This window comes from Bemisia tabaci, chromosome 2, assembly GCF_918797505.1.
Source record: "Bemisia tabaci chromosome 2, PGI_BMITA_v3".
In the NCBI taxonomy this organism is placed as follows: domain Eukaryota; kingdom Metazoa; phylum Arthropoda; class Insecta; order Hemiptera; family Aleyrodidae; genus Bemisia; species Bemisia tabaci.
In genome coordinates this window covers 4,361,609-4,382,283 of record NC_092794.1, presented here as the reverse complement: position 1 = coordinate 4,382,283, position 20,675 = coordinate 4,361,609, and the positions used below count along the sequence as shown (strand labels likewise).

Here is a 20,675-nt window from a genome sequence, read left to right as displayed (position 1 = left end):
AGAAGAAAGGAGAAGAAAGAAGAGAAGAAGAGAAAAGGAGAAAAAGAAGAGAAAAGAGAAAGAAGAGACAGAAGGAGAAAGGAGAAAGAGGGAAGAGAAGAGAAGAGAAGAAGAAGGAAGAAGAAAGAAACGAGAGGAAGAAAAGGAATGAAGAAAGAAGAAAATAAGAGAAGAGAAGAAGAAGGGAGAAGAATAGAGGAGGAAGAGAATAGAAGGGAAAGGAGGAGGGAAGGAAGAAGAAGAAATAGTGGGAAAGAGAAGAGAAAAGAGGAAGAAGGAGAAGAGAGAAGATGAAGGGAATAGAGAAGAATGGAGAGGAAGAGAGAAAAGGAAGAAGAGGAAGAAAAGAAGAAGGAGAGAAGAAAAAGGAGAATGAGAGAGAAGAAAAGAAGAAAAAGGAGAGAGAAGAAAGAAGAAAGAAGGAAGAGAGGAAGAAAGAAGAGAAAGAAAGAGGAGAAAAAGAAAGAGAAGGAGTAAGGAAGAAAAAGAAGGAAGAGGAGAAGAAAGAAAAGGGACGAGAAGAGAGGAAAGAAGAGAAAAGAGAGAAAAGGAAGAAAGAAATGAGAGAGGAAGAGGAAGAAGAAAAAATGAAAAAGAAGAGAAGAGGAAGGAGAATGAGTGAAAAGAGAAAGAAGAAGAAAGAACAGAGAAGGAAGAAGGAGAGAAAGAAGAAGGGAAGAATGAGAAAAGATAGGAAAAGAGAGAAGAAGAAGAAGAAGAGAAGGAAAAAGAAAGAAGAGGAAAAAAGGGGGGAGGAAAGAAGAGGAGAAAAGAGAAAGAAAAGATAGATAGAAAAGGAAGGAGAAAGAGAGAAAAGGAGAGAAATAGGAAGAGAAAGAAGAATAGAGATGAAAAGAAGAGGAGGAGAAAGAAAGAAAAAGAAGGAAAAAAGAAGAAGGAAGAGAGAAAAGGAAGAAGAAGGAGAAAAAAAGAAGAGGGAAGAAAGAAAAGAAGGAAAGAAGGAGAAGGAAAAGAGGAAGAGAAGAAGAAGAGAGGGGGAAGAAGAAAGAGAGAAAGGAAGAAAGGAAGAGAAGAGAAAAAGGAGAAAAGGAGAAGAAAAGAAAGGAGAAAGAGAAGAGAAGAAAAAGAAAAAAAAGAGGAGAAGAGAAAGATAAGAGAAAAGGAGAGAAAAGGGAAGAAGGAGAAGAGAGGAGAAGAAAGAAGAGAGAAGAAGAGAAGAAAAGAGAGAAGAAGAAGAGAGAAGAGGAAGAAGAAAAAGAAAAGAGGAAGAGAAGAAGAGAAGAAGAAAGAAGAGAGAAGAAAAAAGAAAGAGAGGAAGAAGGAAAAAAGAAAAAGAGAAAAGAGAAAGGAAGGGAAAGGAGAGGAGAAGGAAAGAGAAAGAAAAAGAAGAGAGAAAAGAGGGAAAAGAAAGAGAGGAGAAGAAGAAAGAAGAAGAAAAGAAGAGGAAAGAAAGAGAAGAGAAGAAGAAAAGGAAAAGAAGAAAAAAAGAGAAAAGAAGAGAAAAAAGAAGAAGAAAAGAGAGAAAAAGAAGAAAGAGAAAAAAGAAAAAAGAAGAAGAGAAAGAAAGAGGAAAAAGAAAGAAAGGAAAGAGGAAGAAGAAAAGAAAAAGAGAAAGAAAAAAGAAAGAAAGAAGAAAGAGAGAAGAAGGAGAAGGAGAGAAAAGAAAAAGAAGAAAAGAAGAAAGAGAAGAAAAAAGAAAAGGAAAGAAAAGAAGAGGAAAAAAGAAAGAAAGAAAGAAAGAAGAAAGAGAAAGGAGAAGAAAGAGGAGAAGGAAAAGAGAGAAGAAGAAGAAAGGAAAAAAAAAAGAAGAGAAGAGAAGAAAGAAAAAGAAGAGGAAAAAAAGGAAGAAGAAAAGAGGAGAGAAAAGAGAAAGGGAAAAAAGAAAGAGAAGAGAGAGAAAGGAGAAGAAAGAAGAAAGAAAGAGAAGAAAGAAGAAAGAGGAAGGGAAAGAAAAGAAGAAGGGAAAGAAAAAAAAGAAGAAGAAAGAAAAGAAAGGAAGATAGAAACGAAAGAGAGAGAAGAAGAAAGGAAGAGGAAGAGAAAGGGAGAAGAAAGAGAGAAAAAAGCGAAGGAAAAAAAATTACTTCTTGATTCAATCGGATTTTTGCTTGAATCAAAACGAAATCCGCTTAAATTAAGGCATGGCTTGGTTCCAATTTAAGCTAGATTCTGATTGAATCAAGAGTACTTTTTCTTGTCGATGTTTTTAAGAGTCTGGACTCTAGATCCAATGTGTTTTTTTTCCAGTGTTTTATTTGTATCCTGGTCACTGGTCAGTGATGAAAATTGAAACTGAACGTTGAAATTATCGTGCATTCGACAGGTGCGTTCGAACGTAGGGGGTGAGCGAGACGGGACGTGCGAGAGGGGATTGCGGACGCTGCTGCTGCTTGGAGCCTGTGAATGAAAGGGGAAGAGGGAGAGGGGTAGAGTAGGGGGCGGGCCTACGCCGCAGTGCCCGCCTCGCGCCCGCGAGGTCGATATGGCGGGTCGCGGTCGTGATCGCGATAGTGCCGTGTCTCGCACCCGCCTCAACTAATTCAGCTGTTAAGGGGTTCCAGCTCCTTAGGATTCGTATTTATAAACATAGCATCATAAAAAAGACAATTTTTCCAAACCTCACGTAAGATTCAGCAGTATAAATTTTTAAATGCGGGGCTTTGAGAGAGATAGTAGTGATTTAATAAACTTTTTCATATCTGTGGTATTTTTTGTAGAGGTAAATCCTTACTATCTCCCTCAAAGGCTTGAGGCTATTAGAATAGGTCATGGTCTATACTTGCCTAGGAGGGAAAAATGGTTATTTATTATCATTTTATTAAAAATGTTCTAATTTTCCAAATTCAATTTATTACATTTTTAACTTTCTCATATCTATATGTATAAGGTGAGTATAATCGATGTATGCTAGATTTAATATGTAATACGGGTGTAAGTTTTTTGGTCTTGATACTTTCCCATATTATTTTTATACAATTGGATTTTAGCTCACTATATCTTGGGTGTAAATCGCATCACTTATTTTGTTTTAAAAAAAGATGTAAAATTTACAAATTTTTTCTGCTGAATCTTACTCGAGGTTTGCAAAAATTGTCTTTCTCTATGATGCTTATGTTTACAAAATGAAGAGCTATGCGTACCCGAGTCATGCGCCTTCAATTTCAAAACTAGGCAACAAATAGCACCATTAAGCACGTATAGTCGCATCTCTTCTCCCTGAACTGAACGTCCACGATCCTCATTGTAAAGCAGTGATCCGCCCTAAGCTGTAATATTGATTCCATCTGATCCTTTCATAAAAGAAATTGCTTTCATAATACGCCAAACATTTACACATCGTGTCCACTGATTGAATTCCACAAAATAAGTTGTTATATTCAGGCATTCGAGTTATTTTCTTTTCATTTTAGTTATTGACCCCAAGTTTGAATAGGATCATATCGCTTCGTGTGTATGATCAGTTTCTGTTCCTTTTATTCCTACAGGCTGATCATTAAAATTTATAGATACAGCTATGAAAAGCAAAATAAAGAGAGAATGAAGCGAACCTATTGGTGGAAGCGAGTGGTTGCAATGAGCGAAGGAGGTAAGTAAACTAACTAATGGCAAACCCTAATGTGAGTCTGTCATTTTCCTCATACAGGGTCGGACTGGCTCGCGTTTGAGGGCGTAGACCCTTGGCTGGATAAACGGGCGTAGTGAGATATATATTTCCCGGGAGGGAACCCCCTTCTTAAAAGGGGGCTGAGACAATTTTGGCGAAGCAGTACATGTTTACGCTATTTTCAGGTTCAAGGTTGATTTGATCGCACAGAGTAAACATTGCAAAATTGAACGTATTGAAGTAACCGATGGATTTCTGACATTTAAAAAAAATAAAAAGTCAAAGCTACTAGACGCATCTGAGCACCATTATTTCCAAAGGAACCGAGCCATAGCTGCGGTTTTTACACAAGCTTTAGATGTGGGTCTGCAAATCCATCCTAAAAGAGAATCAGACATGAACCTGAAAAAAAAGAAGGAAAGAATTGAGTATCAACACAGCAGAGGACGGGGAGAAGAGACGTATTCGGACCTCTTCTTTAACTTCCCTCCCGAATCAGAGCGACACTTCTTTGGCAGCATAGAGCGAAGCAATGTGCACTGTTAAAAAAACATTAGTCAGAGCACGACCTATATAAGGAAGTCGCTCGGAAGTCACTCATCGCTCAGGGCCAATTTCCACGGAGTTGAAAATCTCCGACGTAAGTATGGAAATGCTGAGCTAAAGTAACTCAGGCATAAGGACGGGCTGCGTCGCTGGCGACTGCCCTCCCCTTACCCCTGGCATCCGTCTCATACCCCGATCCGTTTCCCCCTCTCCTCCCTCCCTCCCTCTCCTCCCTCCCCTCCTCCTCCCCTCCCTCTCCCCCTCCCTCTTCTGCCTTTCCCTTCCACCTGTAACTGCAATGTATGTTCTTTTTTTTTGAAAAGATGTGAAGTTGTACTGCAAATCAAATCATGTTTGAGGAACTTTCGGGCCAATATCCCACAAATTCGGAGCCAAAGTGTTTTTTGAGTTGCAAACACGCGACGGAAAATCAATATTTGTCATAGCTGAACAGCTGTCTCCAGTAATTTCGAAAACGCTTTTAGACAAAGAAAAGTTTTATAGATATTAAGTATTTTGTGAACATAAATTCAGTGTAAGCTTAAAAAATAAATATACACGATAACAGAATTCTAACTTTACTGGACGCCACGCCATACCCATATAATCAGGCTTTGATGCCCAAAAGTATCATACGAGCTAAAAAGAATAAATGACAATTTCGTAGAATTATACTGCAAAATTTTATTCAATACACCTGAGGTTTTTCGGCATACAGTGCCATCTCCAGACGCATAACGAACCTTCACCAAGGAAACTACAGATACTTGACAAGGAAGTACAACTAAAAGCAAATAATCCATTAACGGGAGCAACATGATGGTTTTAAATAGGGAATAATCTAAATAAACTACCATGCACATGCAAATCAACAAGCGATAAGGAATGAAGCGATAAAAGAGAAAGAGATACAATTTTGCAGTATAATGGTACGAAATATGTATTTTTCCTCTTAAACCTAGTTTCATAAAACTGCTGCCCTTACCGGCGTTTTCAAAATTCCTGGAGGTAGGCTATTCTACTAGGACGAATTTTTATTTTCCGTCGTGTTAGGAACTCAGCGAACACTTTGGTATGGGATCCATTGGGTATTATCCTGGAAAGCCTTCAAACAAAATTTAATTTGCTGTACACCTTCACGAGTCGCAACTAATCACTGTTCACGCAAAAGCCACTGGCTGGAGACTGACGCCGTCGCAGTCGTGAATTCCAGAATAAGATTGTAACGGTCAATGCGCGTCAGATGATGCGCAGAAAATTATAGCTCTGTTTCTTCTTAAGTATCTTAAATCTGAGTGGAAAGTATCTCTCCCGAGCATATAGCTGTCTTTCCTGGAGTGACACATGCTACAAGGAGCTTCCCATGCCAGAGCGAGCTATCTAACTCACCGCAAAATTTTGTCACTCGATGCTCCAGGCAGGATAGCTCCATAATATTTCACTCAGGCCACTCAGGCCAGAATAATTTTTAACAGTGTGAGTTCACGCCTCGCGCCATCGCGCCTTCAGTTTTGCAGATGCAGCACGGACGTCCATCAAGTACGAATAGTTGTATCTCTGCGCCGTCGTCGAAGCGATACGCGCATCTTTTCCCTCACTCACATGAGCTCACATGAATTGTGTTTGTTCATATTATGTGAAGAAATTTTCCTCATATTTTTTCGGTGGTAATTTTTGTTATCTTCTTATTCTGCTATCTGTTAGGAGGGCGGCAAGGAGGCCCTGCTCGCAATCAGTCTAACAACCACCCGTCTCAACCTACAGCGTCGCACCATTTTTCGTTTGTCATTTTTGTTCATCGCTTTGTTTATTCTTTGCAATAACTAGCCCGCAAGGTTACTTAATACAAAGTTCCAATGTGTCATGTAGTTCATTTAATTTAAAATGATTCTTAATAGGTAATTCTTAATAGGTGAATCGAATAACATGTTAGCTCATGTGAGTGAGGGAAAAGATGCTCGTATCGCTTCGACGGCGGCGCAGAGATACAACTATTCGTACTTGATGGACGTCCGTGCTGCATCTGCAAAACTGAAGGCGCGATGGCGCGAGGCGTGAACTCACATTGCTTCGCTCTATGCTGCCAATGAGGTGTCGCTCTGATTCGGGAGGAAAGTTAAAGAAGAGGTCCGAATACGTCTTTCCTGTCCTCTGCTGTGTTGATACTCAATTCTTCCTTTTTTTCAGGTTCATGTCTGATTCTCTTTTAGGATGGATTTGCAGACCCACATCTAAAGCTTGTGTAAAAACCGCAGCTATGGCTCGGTTCCTTTGGAAATAATGGTGCTCAGATGCGTCTAGTAGCTTTGACTTTTTATTTTTTTTATGTCAGAAGTCCATCGGTTACTTCAAGTCGTTCAATTTCGCAATTTTTATTCTATGCGATTAATCAACTTTGAACCTGAAAATAGCGTAAACTTGTACTGCTTCGCCAAAATTGTCTGTCAGAAAATTTCCACAAAATTTCCAGATATATAAAAAATTAATCAAATTTTTCAAAATACGGGGAATTATCCACTATTCTTTACTATTATATATTTATTATTAGAATATCAGGATACTTTGGTTGATTCTTTATTTATAATTTAGTTCACAAGATTTCTGAAACCTGCTTCTCGATTCAGAATGCTCGTAGCCGCACAAAATTTCCTGAAATATCAGAAATGTGACCAATTTTTTCAAAATACGCGAGAATTATCCGCAATTTCTATAAAAATGGAGTGTAAAATTTGATTTTCGCTTGGCGAGCCTGGAAAAACAGGGTCATCACGAAATCCGGCAGCAGGACCGCGCGGGTCGACAAGGAAACGAAAAAAAAAACGAAAGCAGAGGAAACGAGCCGGTGTGGGGACCGCGAGTTTGGAGCGGAAGAGGGACATAAAAATACAAAATGGGAACAAATACAAATGGAATGATGTAGTAAAACTAATTGAGTATTTGAGGGGAATCGGCCGGGGAGCCAATGGTAGGGTCGCGGGGCGTGGCGAGGCCGGAATCATGCACTACGCCGCTGCTTCATTTACCCCGGCCGCGGGGCAATCCGAGCTCCAATCCGAGCCATTTACCCCGACCCCGCACCCCCCACCCTCCCCACCCCCCCCGCGCCCTCCGCGGTAACTAACCCTTCCGGATTTCCACGTCCCGTGGCTCCGATTTGAGAAATCACCCTCAGTTGTCAAGCTCGTGTCCCGTTGACCGCTTCTCCATAGATTCCTCCACCCACGTTTTTTTTCTCTCTTTTTATTTTGTAAACATCATTCAGTTTGGGCCCCTATTGTGCGTTCTGTGTTCGACGTGCCCGCTCTTCGTTTTTCATCGTATCTGAATTTCGATTGGATAAAAGTTGCTGTTGTTTGCGTGTTCAGATCGAAGTCGGTCTCGTCGGCTTCAACCCGAAAACTCAGGTATATTTGGAGTTGAATTTTTTGGATCGTGAATCCATCGCGAATCGATCAGTTACAAAAGGGCTCAAGCTCCTAAAATGAGACTTCGAGAAAAGTGGTAATAACCGTATTAATTCTCAGAACTCAAAATATTTATGTGACGAATTAATTAATCACATTATTAATTAATCTGCAATTTAAAACGGATTAATTCATACAGTTACTACTGTTTTTTTTTTCGTATTTTTGTAGCTGGCACTTGAGCCCGTTTATGTGATTGACTGATTAAATTTAGAGTAAGATACGGAGGGCATAAAAACCAGTTTTTCAAAGAAACCGATAAAACATAAGTTTCGAGAAAACGTGAAAAAAATGTTGATTTCTTTCGATGATGCCGAATATTTGAGGCACTTGGAGGACAAGGCGCATAGGTGCAGTTTTTGGAAAAATTGAGATGTTCATGAACTCAACTAAAACTAGTTTGAAAGTATATTCTGTGAAAAATTCACAACTAAAATCCAGTCGAGCTCAAAACTGCGTATTGCTCATTGTTTACTGGAAACGTGACTTTGGCTCCTCTCAGTAATTCCATTCAATCCCATTGGACTGCTTTTGAAATAAGGAACTACTATTTATGACGCATTTTATGTACAGTATAAGTTTCATTCGTTTCCTAATGCAGATAGGCGCTTTGGTGAATGAGCCAAAAGTAGTACCTATGTAGTTCCTCATTACAGCACTCACCGCTGCAAATCTGAGGATTTGAACAATTTTTATTTTGACACAGGAGCTCTTGTGTAAAAATTCAATCAATCCGGTACTGAATGTGAAAATTACCTGGTAAAATAATTCATTTATCTACTCTTAGTTAATTTATTCTTAATGTAGAATTGAACGATGATAGGAATATCGTGATAATAGCTGTTCTTCGTGTAAATTTTTGTCCAACCGTGAAGTGCGTGGTTCATAAAAATTTACTGTGAGGGACAATTTGACGGCTCCTTCACGAAAGAACGTAATTATATTTGAATGTTTAGAAAAATTTCCCCTCGCAAATTGGTGCAACTTTTACCGTGGAATTGTGAGCGTATCCGAAAAATTTCGCTGATTTTTTATCTGATCTCGTGCAAAAATCATAAAAATTCTGAACGCAAAGTGCAAAGGTTCGTTCTTGTAAAAAATCAAATGATTTGAGTCAGTCATGAAACCTTGGAATGGAGTTACGTTCGGGAAACGACGGATTTTGCGTCAACAGAGGTATGGGTCAGTTGCGTTTGTCAGAGAATCGTGTTTTGATTGTTTGCGCTTATAAAAGTAGCAAAATATGGAAAGATTTGTTCAAACGCCAAGATTTTACGCTCAAAGCCAGACTAAGAGAGATGTCAAGAATCGAAAAATACGGCTATTAATTCTATCGCCGCTGAGGAGTACAACTTCCGGGCAAATAATTAAGGAAGGAAAGTTCTGAGTTCTTTTTAAATTTTAGCGATTTCCAATCCTATACTATTTACATTTTATTTTTTGCTTATCTACAAGCTTCTGTCAAAACACGCTTCTGTGACCAGCGCAACTGGTTCAGTATTAAGAATAGGGATCAAACGGAACAGAAAAACATTGTCTCAAGAATCGCCCATACATTGTGAGGAATGGATTTTTCCAAAATCAATACTACTCTAAAATACTCTTGAACACAGCGTGTTATAATCAGCAGACATTTCCCCCTGATCATTTCTTTTTTCGTGCATTTTTGCCAGTCTAGTACAAAAATGGAAGAAAAACCCCATGTTTGAAAAATTTAATTCAGAGATAAAAAAAAAAAAAAAAAAAAAAAAAAAAAAAAAAAAAAAAAAAAACTCTATAAATTGTACATTACATGATCAAAATCTCCAGGTGTTATCTTGATGTCTTATGCTGTTGAACCGTTCCTATCCAGCCAAGTTTAGTGAATAATTCTGAATGATACAATTTTATGGTCTGTGAAAAAGAAATTATGAAAATCAGAATTATACTCCAGTTTTCAAGTGTTTGAAATGCATTTTTTTTCACAGTAAAAAAAATTATATGTATTGTGAAACGGGTCTTACGACCCATCGGTGAAATTGCCCAGTCCTTGAACTGGGTAGCCACAGTCTGCGGACTAGCCAGTCAAGAATCTAAAATTCACGCAAACTCATTAGTTTTAAATGCAATCCATACGCTAACCGACAAATTGACAAATTCTAGACAAATTGACACATTCGCCGATTTCTGACGAATATTTCACGAGATTTTCAATGAAAGGTATGTATGTGGCAAAATAAAAACTTGCAAAATTAATACTTTACGGGTCAAGTAGATGTTGCATGGTTAAAATTGATTTTTTTAAAAAATTCTCATATGCATTCTCAACAAATTACTAGTTTTCTTTAAAACCGAGGCATCCGGGTAGACAACCCCGATTTATAACAATTTATTTTTCCAAAGGAGAGATGAATGAAACCAACCAACAGAAAATAAGTGATCATTGACAAAAATATCTATGAAAGTTTGTTCTGAACTTATTTCAAAAGCTGGGAATTATAAAATCCTTATCGTGAAACCAGGACGAAGTCGCATCTTTATTACTTACCTTGGTCCAAAACTGCGAGCGGAGGAGCTAAAATGAAAGCCTAAAATTCGTAGACTAATCAGAGAGTGAGACTTTTTTTGATCGTGAAAGGATTGAGATGACAATATTTCCTCTAAAAAGGCAACTTCGTTATTCAGGTGCTACAACTGACAACTCCCGCGGTCCGTCTCCAAGGAGATGAGAAAAGAGGTAAGCGCCTTCAGTTTTTGAATATGCAACACACGCATCTGCGGAACACGAATAGTTGCATCAGAGCGCCGCAATTAACTCAGCACCTAAATACTTGTAAATATATTAATGAAAAGAATATATTTAATGATTAACATTAGTAAAAAGAGCGATAGAAGAAACATTCAATGATAAATAAGTGCTGTACGAATAAATCTCTTTAAAGCGGGAGACTATTCAATTTCTGGATACACAATAAGCACATTTGAAGTACTAAAAATCAAATAAAATTTTAAAGAAACTTCCAAAATAAATTTAAGGAAAAATAAATTGTAAAATGTATTTATAAAACCATTTTTTAATGGATTGTCTATACGTTCAAATTTCGTGAAGAATCTCGCGGAATTTAGTTAGAAATCAATTGGCGGGGGACATTCGTTGGTTAGCGCATAGGTTATATTTAAAATTTATGAGTGGGCGTTGGCATAATTTTCCGATTTTTGAGTTGCTAATCCGCGGACTAGCTGCCCAGTTTACAGACTTAGCCACCCAGTTTACAGACTTAGCTACCCAGTTTACAGACTGGGTTTTTGCTAACGAGGCGTGACACGGCTACAAAATGGCGTGACATTCAGAAGATCTTAATACATACAACTACTTGAGCGTTAAAAGGGTGGACTCTCTCGGAATAATTCGTGATTTTGTAATGTTGCTTAATCTCTGAAAAGAAAGAACTTGAATAAATCCAATTGATTTCTAAGTTGCTGATGTGAGCATTGTCATTTAGACCTCTTTGCTGATCCGTATTGCAGCTATTTGCAAATTTTTCTCATCCCCTAGTAAAAATAAAATGCCCTTAGTGCGTTCGGAGTGCACTCCGAGTGCACTCCGAACGCACTAAGTGTGTAGTGTGAGAGTGGGTGCGCTTCGAGTGCACTCGGGGTGCACTCGAGGTGCGTCCTAGGTGCGTCCTAGGTGCCTCTGGAGTGTGTCCGAATCCACCGACGGGTCGAGGATACCTTTCCATTGTATCCGCGCCGGGTTTTTACCTGGCGGCGTGACCCTTGATGATCTACTGGTGGCGAATAATTTGCGAACCAATTTTTTTAATATTTGAAAATTGTCCGTTTATTTCGACGGATTCGGATTCAGCTTGCAATCCTGATGAAAAATATGTATACTTTTGAGTAGATATATTGGTAAGTTCGCGATCCAGAAATAAAAAAAATGCAATGAGAAGCATTTTAGAAGCGCGGAAGAAATTCGCGAGTTTTGTAATTCAATAACTTATAGTTATACTTACTTTTAACTATACATATTTTTCATCAGGATTGCAAGCTGAATCTGAATCCGTCGAAATAAAAGGAAAATTTACAAACGTTAAAAAAATTGGTCCGCAAATTTTGGGCTCCCAATAGACTTGAGGACCGTTGACAGGTAAAGACTCGGCATCGACACAATGAGGAGAATGCCACGGTGAGCCAGGCCTGGATCCAGGAGCTCCTCGCCGAGATTTAGACGTTGATTCTATGTTTGCCCAAAAATGTTCTAATTTTTACGGCGTCTAATTTGACTGCCCAGACTTATACATGTATTTTCGGCTTCGAATGAAATGTAATGGCTCTCTTGTTAAAACATTCATATTTCGCGCCGAATGAATATTCTAGTGTTAACAATTTCCTTCGATGTAATGTTTAATTTTGAGGAACGCAATGAATATCCTTTCTTGAAAGTTTCAAAAACTGTAGGTGAAATTGCGAAGAAAATTATAGAAAAAATCGGAAGATAAATATTCAACAATTTTCCCGAGAATTTATGATTCACCGACGGAAAGTTTGAGACGCCTGAAGGTTCATACGGCGTTTTTCCTTGGCACGACAGTATAGGCTCCTTGGCTCCTGCTATCACAGTGACCGAACCGAACGGCGCTGCGGGAAAAGGGATGTTTTCCAGTGTCGGTGTCTGACGCACTCAGTCGCGGTCGTCGGTGAGTCAATTTTTCTTCTCCCAAATACTCCCAAATACGTATGAGCCGTGCCACAGGAGCCTAGAAGGGGAATTTTTGCATTAGACCGAGTTTTCCGATCCCAATTTACCTGCATCAGTGGTGCAAGAACTTGCACGAGACATTGGAAAAGTAGGTGCGGCAAAGTACAGAAATGCTTCATGAATTGCACACTTGCATGATTGTAATTTGTGTGCGTGTGTGTGCAAATACAAAATGATTGAAAAAAAAAATTTAAAAATATAATTTAATAGGAAAAAGTAAAATGAGGGGTCTTCATTGCTGTGACATCCGAGACTAAAGAATGGCGAATATTTTGCAACTAAAAGACACCCCACAGTATTTTCCATCAAACACTGGAGCTCACTGGAAAAAAAAAAAAAAAAAAAAAAAAAAAAAAAAAAAAAACACATGGGATCTAGAGTTCAGACTCTTGAAAACAAAAAGGACTCTTGATTCAATCAGATTTAAGCTTAAATCAAATGGAAATCGCTCTTGGCTTGGTTCTTGATTTAAGCTTAAATCTGATGGAATCAAGAGTACTTTTTCTTGTCAATGTTTTTAAGAGTCTGGACTCTAGATCCAATGTGTTTTTTTTCCAGTAAGTGATGACAGTCTGATGTATAATATTAGGTACAAGAAAAAGAGAATATTTACAGTTTTTATAAGCCACGCTCAGGGCTCAAATTGTAAATTCTCGTCGTTTATTTTGAAAAAAAAATTGAGCCACTCGGAGCTTTTTTCTTCGTGATATTGCAGAGTGGTTTCTCTTTTAAAAAATGAAATTTCTTACTGATCTAGAAAAATGTTGCTTCATGGGAAAGTGTACCCCATAAAATGCAATTTCTGATACTAATTACAATATGCAAGCCCATGTAAAATTATAATGCCTCCATAAAAATGCGTCTATCGACTAAGTTTTTGATCTCGATTTTGATATCAATGGATAAAGGAAACAAGAGCCTCAACTGGTTTTGAGGACTTTACAACATTCTAGAGAAACTGCAAACTGCAAACTGTCTCATTGAAATGGGCCGGGGAAGAGAGGGAGGTCATATGTTTATAGATCGTAAGTATCTTATACTTATGAGGGCGGTAAACCTTTATGTTTTTGAGATATCCATCAAAGGGACAAATTGTTGAAAAACTCAAATACCAAAGAAAATAATAAAAAAAAAACGCACGCAGGCGTACTTAAACACTTATTTAAAATTAAGGAAAAACCGTAAAATGATTCAATTAATCCATTTTTGAGAGCACAGTATTTTGCCAAATGTTTCTTGCAGATGTAAGTATAGGAGAGACAGTTAGTTGAAGTGAGATGGATGTAGGTGTAGGGCGCGGGGGCTGACAATAGAATCTTGGCCGTGAGAGGGTGTCACGGACCGCTAGGAGACGCGAAATATTCACTTGCTCTTTCTTTCAATCAGCCGTGCTGACGGGACTCAACCCTTCACTTTCGCTCATTTCCAAACTGAACGTCGTTGCCTTTTTCTTTCGAGTTCCAGTCACCATTCCTGCGCATGACTGTTACTTGCCAATAAAATGGAGTAATTTGGCATCCTCTCTTCCTCATGCATATTTTCTGAATGATGGCAAAACTGATCAAACATAGCCATCCGATTTCCGCAAGGGGCGATTGATGATTACTCCAACCTATGCAAGTATGAGAATGTTGATGATTGACCGTTGAGTGCCAAATTGTGCCCTATATTATGAAAAGAACAGGAATTTGGTGTATTGATTTTTACTGTTAACTTCCTGTTTTTATAAAAGAGGCTATCCGAAAAATTGAGAGCAAGATTTAGTGAGAAGAATTATTCCGATGGTTTAAGTTAAAAAATTACGTACCTCCGACCGCGACTTTGTAAATCTCTTCTCGCGTTTCATTTTATATGGGAAAAGGGACCAACTAAATTTATTTGACAGTTTCTGCAAATTTTCTCCTCTCATTCAAAAACACTACCCAAGAATTCAAAGACAGTATTATGATCAGTTTTCTGCTAAAAATAATGAAACAATGTTTTTCACAAGATTTTGGACCGTTCCTTTCGAGGTACAAAAAAAAATTACGGCAAATTTTACCAGAAGTACGGTCAATTCTATCATGAGTCTACTTGATTTTTCATACAGTGATACTGAATGGTAAAGATATTCAAACATCTGGAAAAACTTACTATACTTTCGGTGCATTCGGCTAGAGTCGCGGCATTTTTTACTACAGAAGCCAAGATGTATGTCATACCAAAAACTCCAACACTTTTCTAAACTTTTAAGCTGTGTAAATTTTAATTTTTACACTAAAATGTTTCTAAAAACAACGAAATTGACATTTGGTCTCCTCCTCCCTTTCTGTGGCCAGCTTTCCTTTTTCTGTAACATTGCTAAAGTCGACGTGACAGTGCGAAGGATTAAAAAAATTACAACTGTCTAGTTAATTATATATCCGTAAATTAAATACCTAGTTGCCTTCCTTGGTAGCTTTAAATCGGAAAACCTCTCAAGACGCCTTTGATTTGTTTCCAGCCTTATCTCAAGCTTGCTCACGGCTGTTGCCATTCCCAACCCTTTTTTGAAGCGTGGTGCTAAAAAAACGACCCTTTGCGGCTCGCGCCCTTTTATGCTGTTTTCTTCGTGCTGTGCTTTGCTCTGTAATGTCGAGATTATTTTTCCTGAGTTGGCGGAAATCGTTGCTTTACATATGTCTACGACGCAACGCTATGTTAGACCAGACTTGAGGGCCCTCCCTTTCTTAATACACGATCATAGAGTTCCCCCTGTTGCTCTCAATAAGTTCGAAATTCATGGTATTATATTTTATAACTTAAATTCCTTAATAAAATTTAAAAGCTTCTACCGACCATTGTTTTTCAACCAAGAAGCGACATGAGCTCGAATAAGTTTGAATTTTTATCTCGACTCTGCTATCTTCGCTGAAACTGTCGTGAGCCAAAACGTCCCATTCCATCGTGCGAATATGGGCCTTCTCACTCGCAGAGCAAAATTTCGCCCGAGTCAAAAACGCCCGTTTTTCCGGTCTTTTCAACACTGGGCGAGCCGAGAAGGGCTGCGGCCTCAGGTCCGAACCAAAGGTAGACCTGCCGCCGCAGAGCCGCCAAGTCAAGGGTAGAATTGCCGCCGTCGCCGGCCACTGACCAGAGGGTTGGATTTTCTCAGGCAGGCGGCTTGCGCTTGCCGCGTCGTCGCCGCGAGGGTTTTCCCCTGGACCTCGAAACCGAACACTGTGAGACTGAGAAAGCCGCCGTGTTTGGCCCAACCCTCTCCGCGATCCGCGACGCGCCTTCGCACCAGCAGCCCCGTCACGTCGTCGCCGGTCGCTCGACTCATGGTTACATAAACAAAGGCGGGTCGGGCACCGTTCCTGTCCAAAGCGCAGCGCCGCTCCTCGGACAGCGTAAAATCCAAAGGCACTACCCAGTAGCACAAAATAATATTTTCACCATTTTTTTGAAATTACCGCACGGGTGTCTACAAGAACCGTTCCCGCTTGTGCTACCCTTGAAAATCGAAAAATTGGCTGTGAGAGGTTGATCCGAAAAAATTTTAGCCTAGCTCATCAACATTCGTCGAGGATGCAGTGAGCACAATCGTAATAAGAGGAGAATAGAAGAGAGAGTACTCTCAACGAAGGAAACTTCCCTCGGATTGGGTCATTTTTATTTTTTTTGCTTAGTGACGTGACGTGAAAGAGGCCTGGTCCAGAGGGTCTGCAGTCTGCACTCCCCTCCTCCTTGAAGGAAAATTTCTCCAAAGAAACATAATTCTGCGTTATTATTTGGAAATCACCCCACCCCATGCAAAATATATGGCTAACGTGTTAAGTGCTTCATAAAGCGCACCATCGGCCAACAGGTGCATCTTTTGGATAAGTTATGAAATTGATTTAACTTTTTCTTCAGTAGATTCGATCAATTGAACCGATTTTCACTAAATAATAACAGTACCGTAAAAAAACGGAAAATGTTGAGGATTCTCATGTTGCACATTTCTATCGTAAAATCAATGCTGTGGTGACTTGATAAGCGGGAAAGTTCCCACGTCAAACGAAAACAACGCAAATGCTTAACTAAAGAGTTGCATTCGGTAATTATCGATGCGATCATTGAGTTCGGCGCGAAATATGAATGTTTTAACAAGAGAGCCATTACATTTCATTCGAAGCCGAAAATACATGTATAAGTCTGGGCAGTCAAATTAGACGCCGTAAAAATTAGAACATTTTTGGGCAAACATAGAATCAACGTCTAAATCTCGGCGAGGAGCTCCTGGATCCAGGCCTGGCTCACCGTGGCATTCTCCTCATTGTGTCGATGCCGAGTCTTTACCTGTCAACGGTCCTCAAGTCTATTGGGAGCCCAAAATTTGCGGACCAATTTTTTTAACGTTTGTAAATTTTCCTTTTATTTCGACGGATTCAGTTTCAGCTTGCAATCCTGATGAAAAATATGTATAGTTAAAAGTAAGTATAACTATAAGTTATTGAATTACAAAACTCGCGAATTTCTTCCGCGCTTCTAAAATGCTTCTCATTGCATTTTTTTTTATTTCTGGATCGCGAACTTACCAATATATCTACTCAAAAGTATACATATTTTTCATCAGGATTGCAAGCTGAATCCGAATCCGTCGAAATAAACGGACAATTTTCAAATATTAAAAAAATTGGTTCGCAAATTATTCGCCACCAGTAGATCATCAAGGGTCACGCCGCCAGGTAAAAACCCGGCGCGGATACAATGGAAAGGTATCCTCGACCCGTCGGTGGATTCGGACACACTCCAGAGGCACCTAGGACGCACCTAGGACGCACCTCGAGTGCACCCCGAGTGCACTCGAAGCGCACCCACTCTCACACTACACACTTAGTGCGTTCGGAGTGCACTCGGAGTGCACTCCGAACGCACTAAGGGCATTTTATTTTTACTAGGGCTTAATCCAACTGTACGTAGGTGCTCTGATAAGCTATTTATATTTTGTTAAAATAAAGGTAAATAAAATTTCCATAACTTACTACGCTAGTGGAAATGAATATCTACATACTTGAAAAAAGGAGTTAAACCTGTGCCGATCCGAACCAACGACTGCAGCTTAAAGCGTTTTGATTATATTATTTCAGTTTCGGGCGGAGTATTTTAAAAAAAAAATGCTAATTTCAAATGCTTGTATGATAAATTCAAATATAGGATTTTCGCACTGAATTAAGGACCAGTATCTGTGTTTAAATATTCGTATGTAATTGCAAAAAGTTCATATCATGTTTTGACTGCGTTCATTTTGGAATAGGTATGCCGCTAAAAACAGTCTAACGGACACGTGACACGTGACAACTCTCTTAAATCTCAGGATAACTATACCAAAGTGATTAAAAAAAAAAAAAAAAAAATAAATAAAAAAAATAAAGATAAGACTAGTTTATATTGATTGCACTGAGCTGAAAGTAGACAGAAATGTTCAAAAACGAAAAGAAACATTTCAAACTTTGCACTTTTGCCTTTCATTTTATTTTTATGTTTATTTGATTTTTTTTCTCGTTTGAAAGAATAAAGAAATCCATCATTGCTTCTAAAAATTTGTTCTTTGGTTTTTCTATGATTAATTATCGGAGGCGATGACAAAATCACGAGTTAATACTAATCTTTTTCTGGGCTGTATGACATCGTTTTGGAGCATGGAAATTCACCGGAAAACTCTCGCGTTCACGTAAATCTTTTTCCCCTTGTAAATAACCGAATTCTCTCATTTTTGTTTCTCTTTCAAGATAAATTAATTACTCGAGATGTTTTTTTAAAAATTCCATCTGTGATTTCACTAAGTTACATGATAGTTAGGGATGCCATGTGTCTACGTACCCCGGACATGTCCTCGTTTTGGCACCCAATCCGGGATGTTCGGGGAGTTCCTGAAACACGCGGAAATGTCCAGGTCATTTTTCACTCAAATTCAGTTTTTGAGCTGTAAACAGTCAGAAATCATCGCAGAGAAAAAAGCTTACCTTTCTGGTTTGCACGGTGGATCAAAAAGACATATCTTTAAGTATAGTTTTATTTTTGAATTTGCCGCGCGGAAGGTACATCTTCATCCTAAATTGAGAAAGAGAAAAAAGAGAAAAAAGTAAGAACATTGAAGCCGGTATATAAGGAATGTGAGGATGTCTTTTTAAAGCATATGTCCTCTTTTTGACGTATGAATGGATTGCATTTTGCAACAAAAAACCAGGAGCATTGCAATGTTGCAAAGATTGTGCAACTTCTTTTGTCTTGGGAGAAAAACCTGATTATCCATTGACAGTTCCTATTTCACTAGCTAAAAGCTGTATTTAAGACAAAGATTACCATCTAAATTTCTTATTTTTTCATGATTTCAGTAATTTTATTGAAAAGGCATCATTGCAATGCCTCTGGTTCCTTTTTGCAAAATGCAATCCAAATGTCTTCTATTCTCCCTCTTGGTATTCAAAGCGTTCTCTTTGTATCCTAATTTTTTGCTCAGCCAGTCCTCATTTTTAATTTTTAGGTATGGCAAATCTAATAATAGAATATTTTGACTTTATTTGTTGCAGATTGAACTCCCAACAGAAAATTGTGAAAAAAAATCGAGCTTAAGGACAGTGTTGGAAACTACACTGAAACCACTCTACCAATTTTACAAGCAATCTTTCGAGGATAAAATCACAGAGACTGAAATCAGAATCACACATCGTGGGAAAGAACACTAAAAAGTGTAATGTGAACTTAACCGACAGAGACTCGAGCGACTCGACGTTCATGGTAACATGTGACCGTCGAGGGAAATCTCCGTTAATGAGGAGCTCAGCCACGGCAGCTTTTCGCGTTTGGGAAATTTCGGGCAGTGAGGTTTTCTAATGATGATTCAAAATCCGATTCTGGATTACAGCTCGACGTTGAGTCATTTTCTGGGGCTGCGCCCGCATCTGCTGAGCGTGACGCCGAGCAGCTCCGGGAGCGAGAGCGGAGAGAGCCCGAGTCCACCGATGCCGCGCAAGTCCTTCACCATCGACGCCATCCTCGGTCTTCGCCCCAACAAGCAGGCCCAGATCGGAGCCAACGCCGCCCTCGACTTCTCCGCCACGTCCAACTGCAAAAGATCATGTACGTAGCTTTTTTAATTTTAAGCTGATGATGAGCTCATCATTGATCAGAATGCATAGAATCAGAAATTACAAAAAAGCCTCGAAAGTTGTGCATCTTTACACATCCAAATTAAAATTTAATCGCCGGTCATTCAACGGAAATACCTGGATTGCGTTTTGCAAAAAGGAACTGAGAGCATTCCAATGTTGCTAGGATTGTGCAACTTAAATTCTTTGTAAAGTATTACTGAAATCATGCAAAAAAGTATATTTTCGAAGAGAATTTTCGTCTTTAATTCTTAGTTTATTGGGAGAAAAGGTATAACTTGTTTAGACGATCAGTTTATGTTTGTAAGGTAGAAAATGTTGCATCTTAGCCACATTGGAATTTTCTAGGTTCCTGTTTGCAAAATGCACTTTATCCATGAGATTAAAAAGTAGGCTGTTTTTTTCATCAGTCAAGACATCATTAATTTCTTTGACCAGAGCCGCCCAATCACAGGATGAGCCCCTGGACAAATGGACGTATTTCTGCTATACGGGACCAGAGACAGGTGGGAAAGAAGGGATGTGCTCGTCAATTGAGGGCTGTAAGAATGAATGCTAACTATAATGCGCCAATGACGTCAGCAGCGACGACGGAACTGACGCATTAACTCATGAGCCCTGTCCAGAACGTTCTTGCGTCACCATGACTTGTGAGTGCCACAATGCCACGTACAGTTAGCGCTTGTTCCGTTTGATAGGATTTAAAATCCCGCTTTTCCATCTCCCCAAAGGTAAAAACGTCCACTATTACATTGCTTCTTAGGCCTTGTCTCCACGGGACGTTTTCATGGGATTTGTCCCAAGTTCGAATCGCAGGAATGAAACTTCTGGGATTTTTCCCAGTTACCGTCTCCACGGAACGGGGCTCATACAGTCCTGCGACTAGTTTGCGCGGGAAGATAAATTAGTTAAAGTCGAGTATTTAACCGGGATTAAAGTAATAATTGCACTCAATTGACAATTAGACACATTTTTTAACTAAACAAACATTAACAATGTAGTAATGAATAAAATATCGCACGATTCGTTTTCACTTCTTCTTCTTCTCTCAGTGGGTCCTAGGGTACAAGTACCATACTTGGTGCTGGGAAAAATATTGATTAACTCAATATTTTTCCCAACTTCGCAAGTGAGATTTTTCCCTGGGACAAATCTCGTGAAACGGCTCGTGGAGACAAGGCCCAAGTCTAGACATCATTTATTGCTCTGACCAGAGCCGCCCAATTACAGGATGAGCCCCT

General features: G+C 39.1%; 1 protein-coding gene across 1 annotated transcript in view; it reads left to right on the top strand.

Annotated features, from left to right (window-relative positions):
• Positions 1-7,273: 7,273 nt before the first annotated feature.
• LOC109034984 (uncharacterized) overlaps positions 7,274-20,675 on the top strand; it is a 38,395-nt gene continuing 24,993 nt past the window's right edge. The window contains exons 1-2 of the mRNA XM_019048429.2: positions 7,274-7,515; positions 18,856-19,405. Coding sequence (XP_018903974.2) covers positions 19,159-19,405 — 247 coding nt within the window. The 5' untranslated portion in view covers positions 7,274-7,515; positions 18,856-19,158. The remainder of the gene's footprint in view (positions 7,516-18,855; positions 19,406-20,675) is intronic.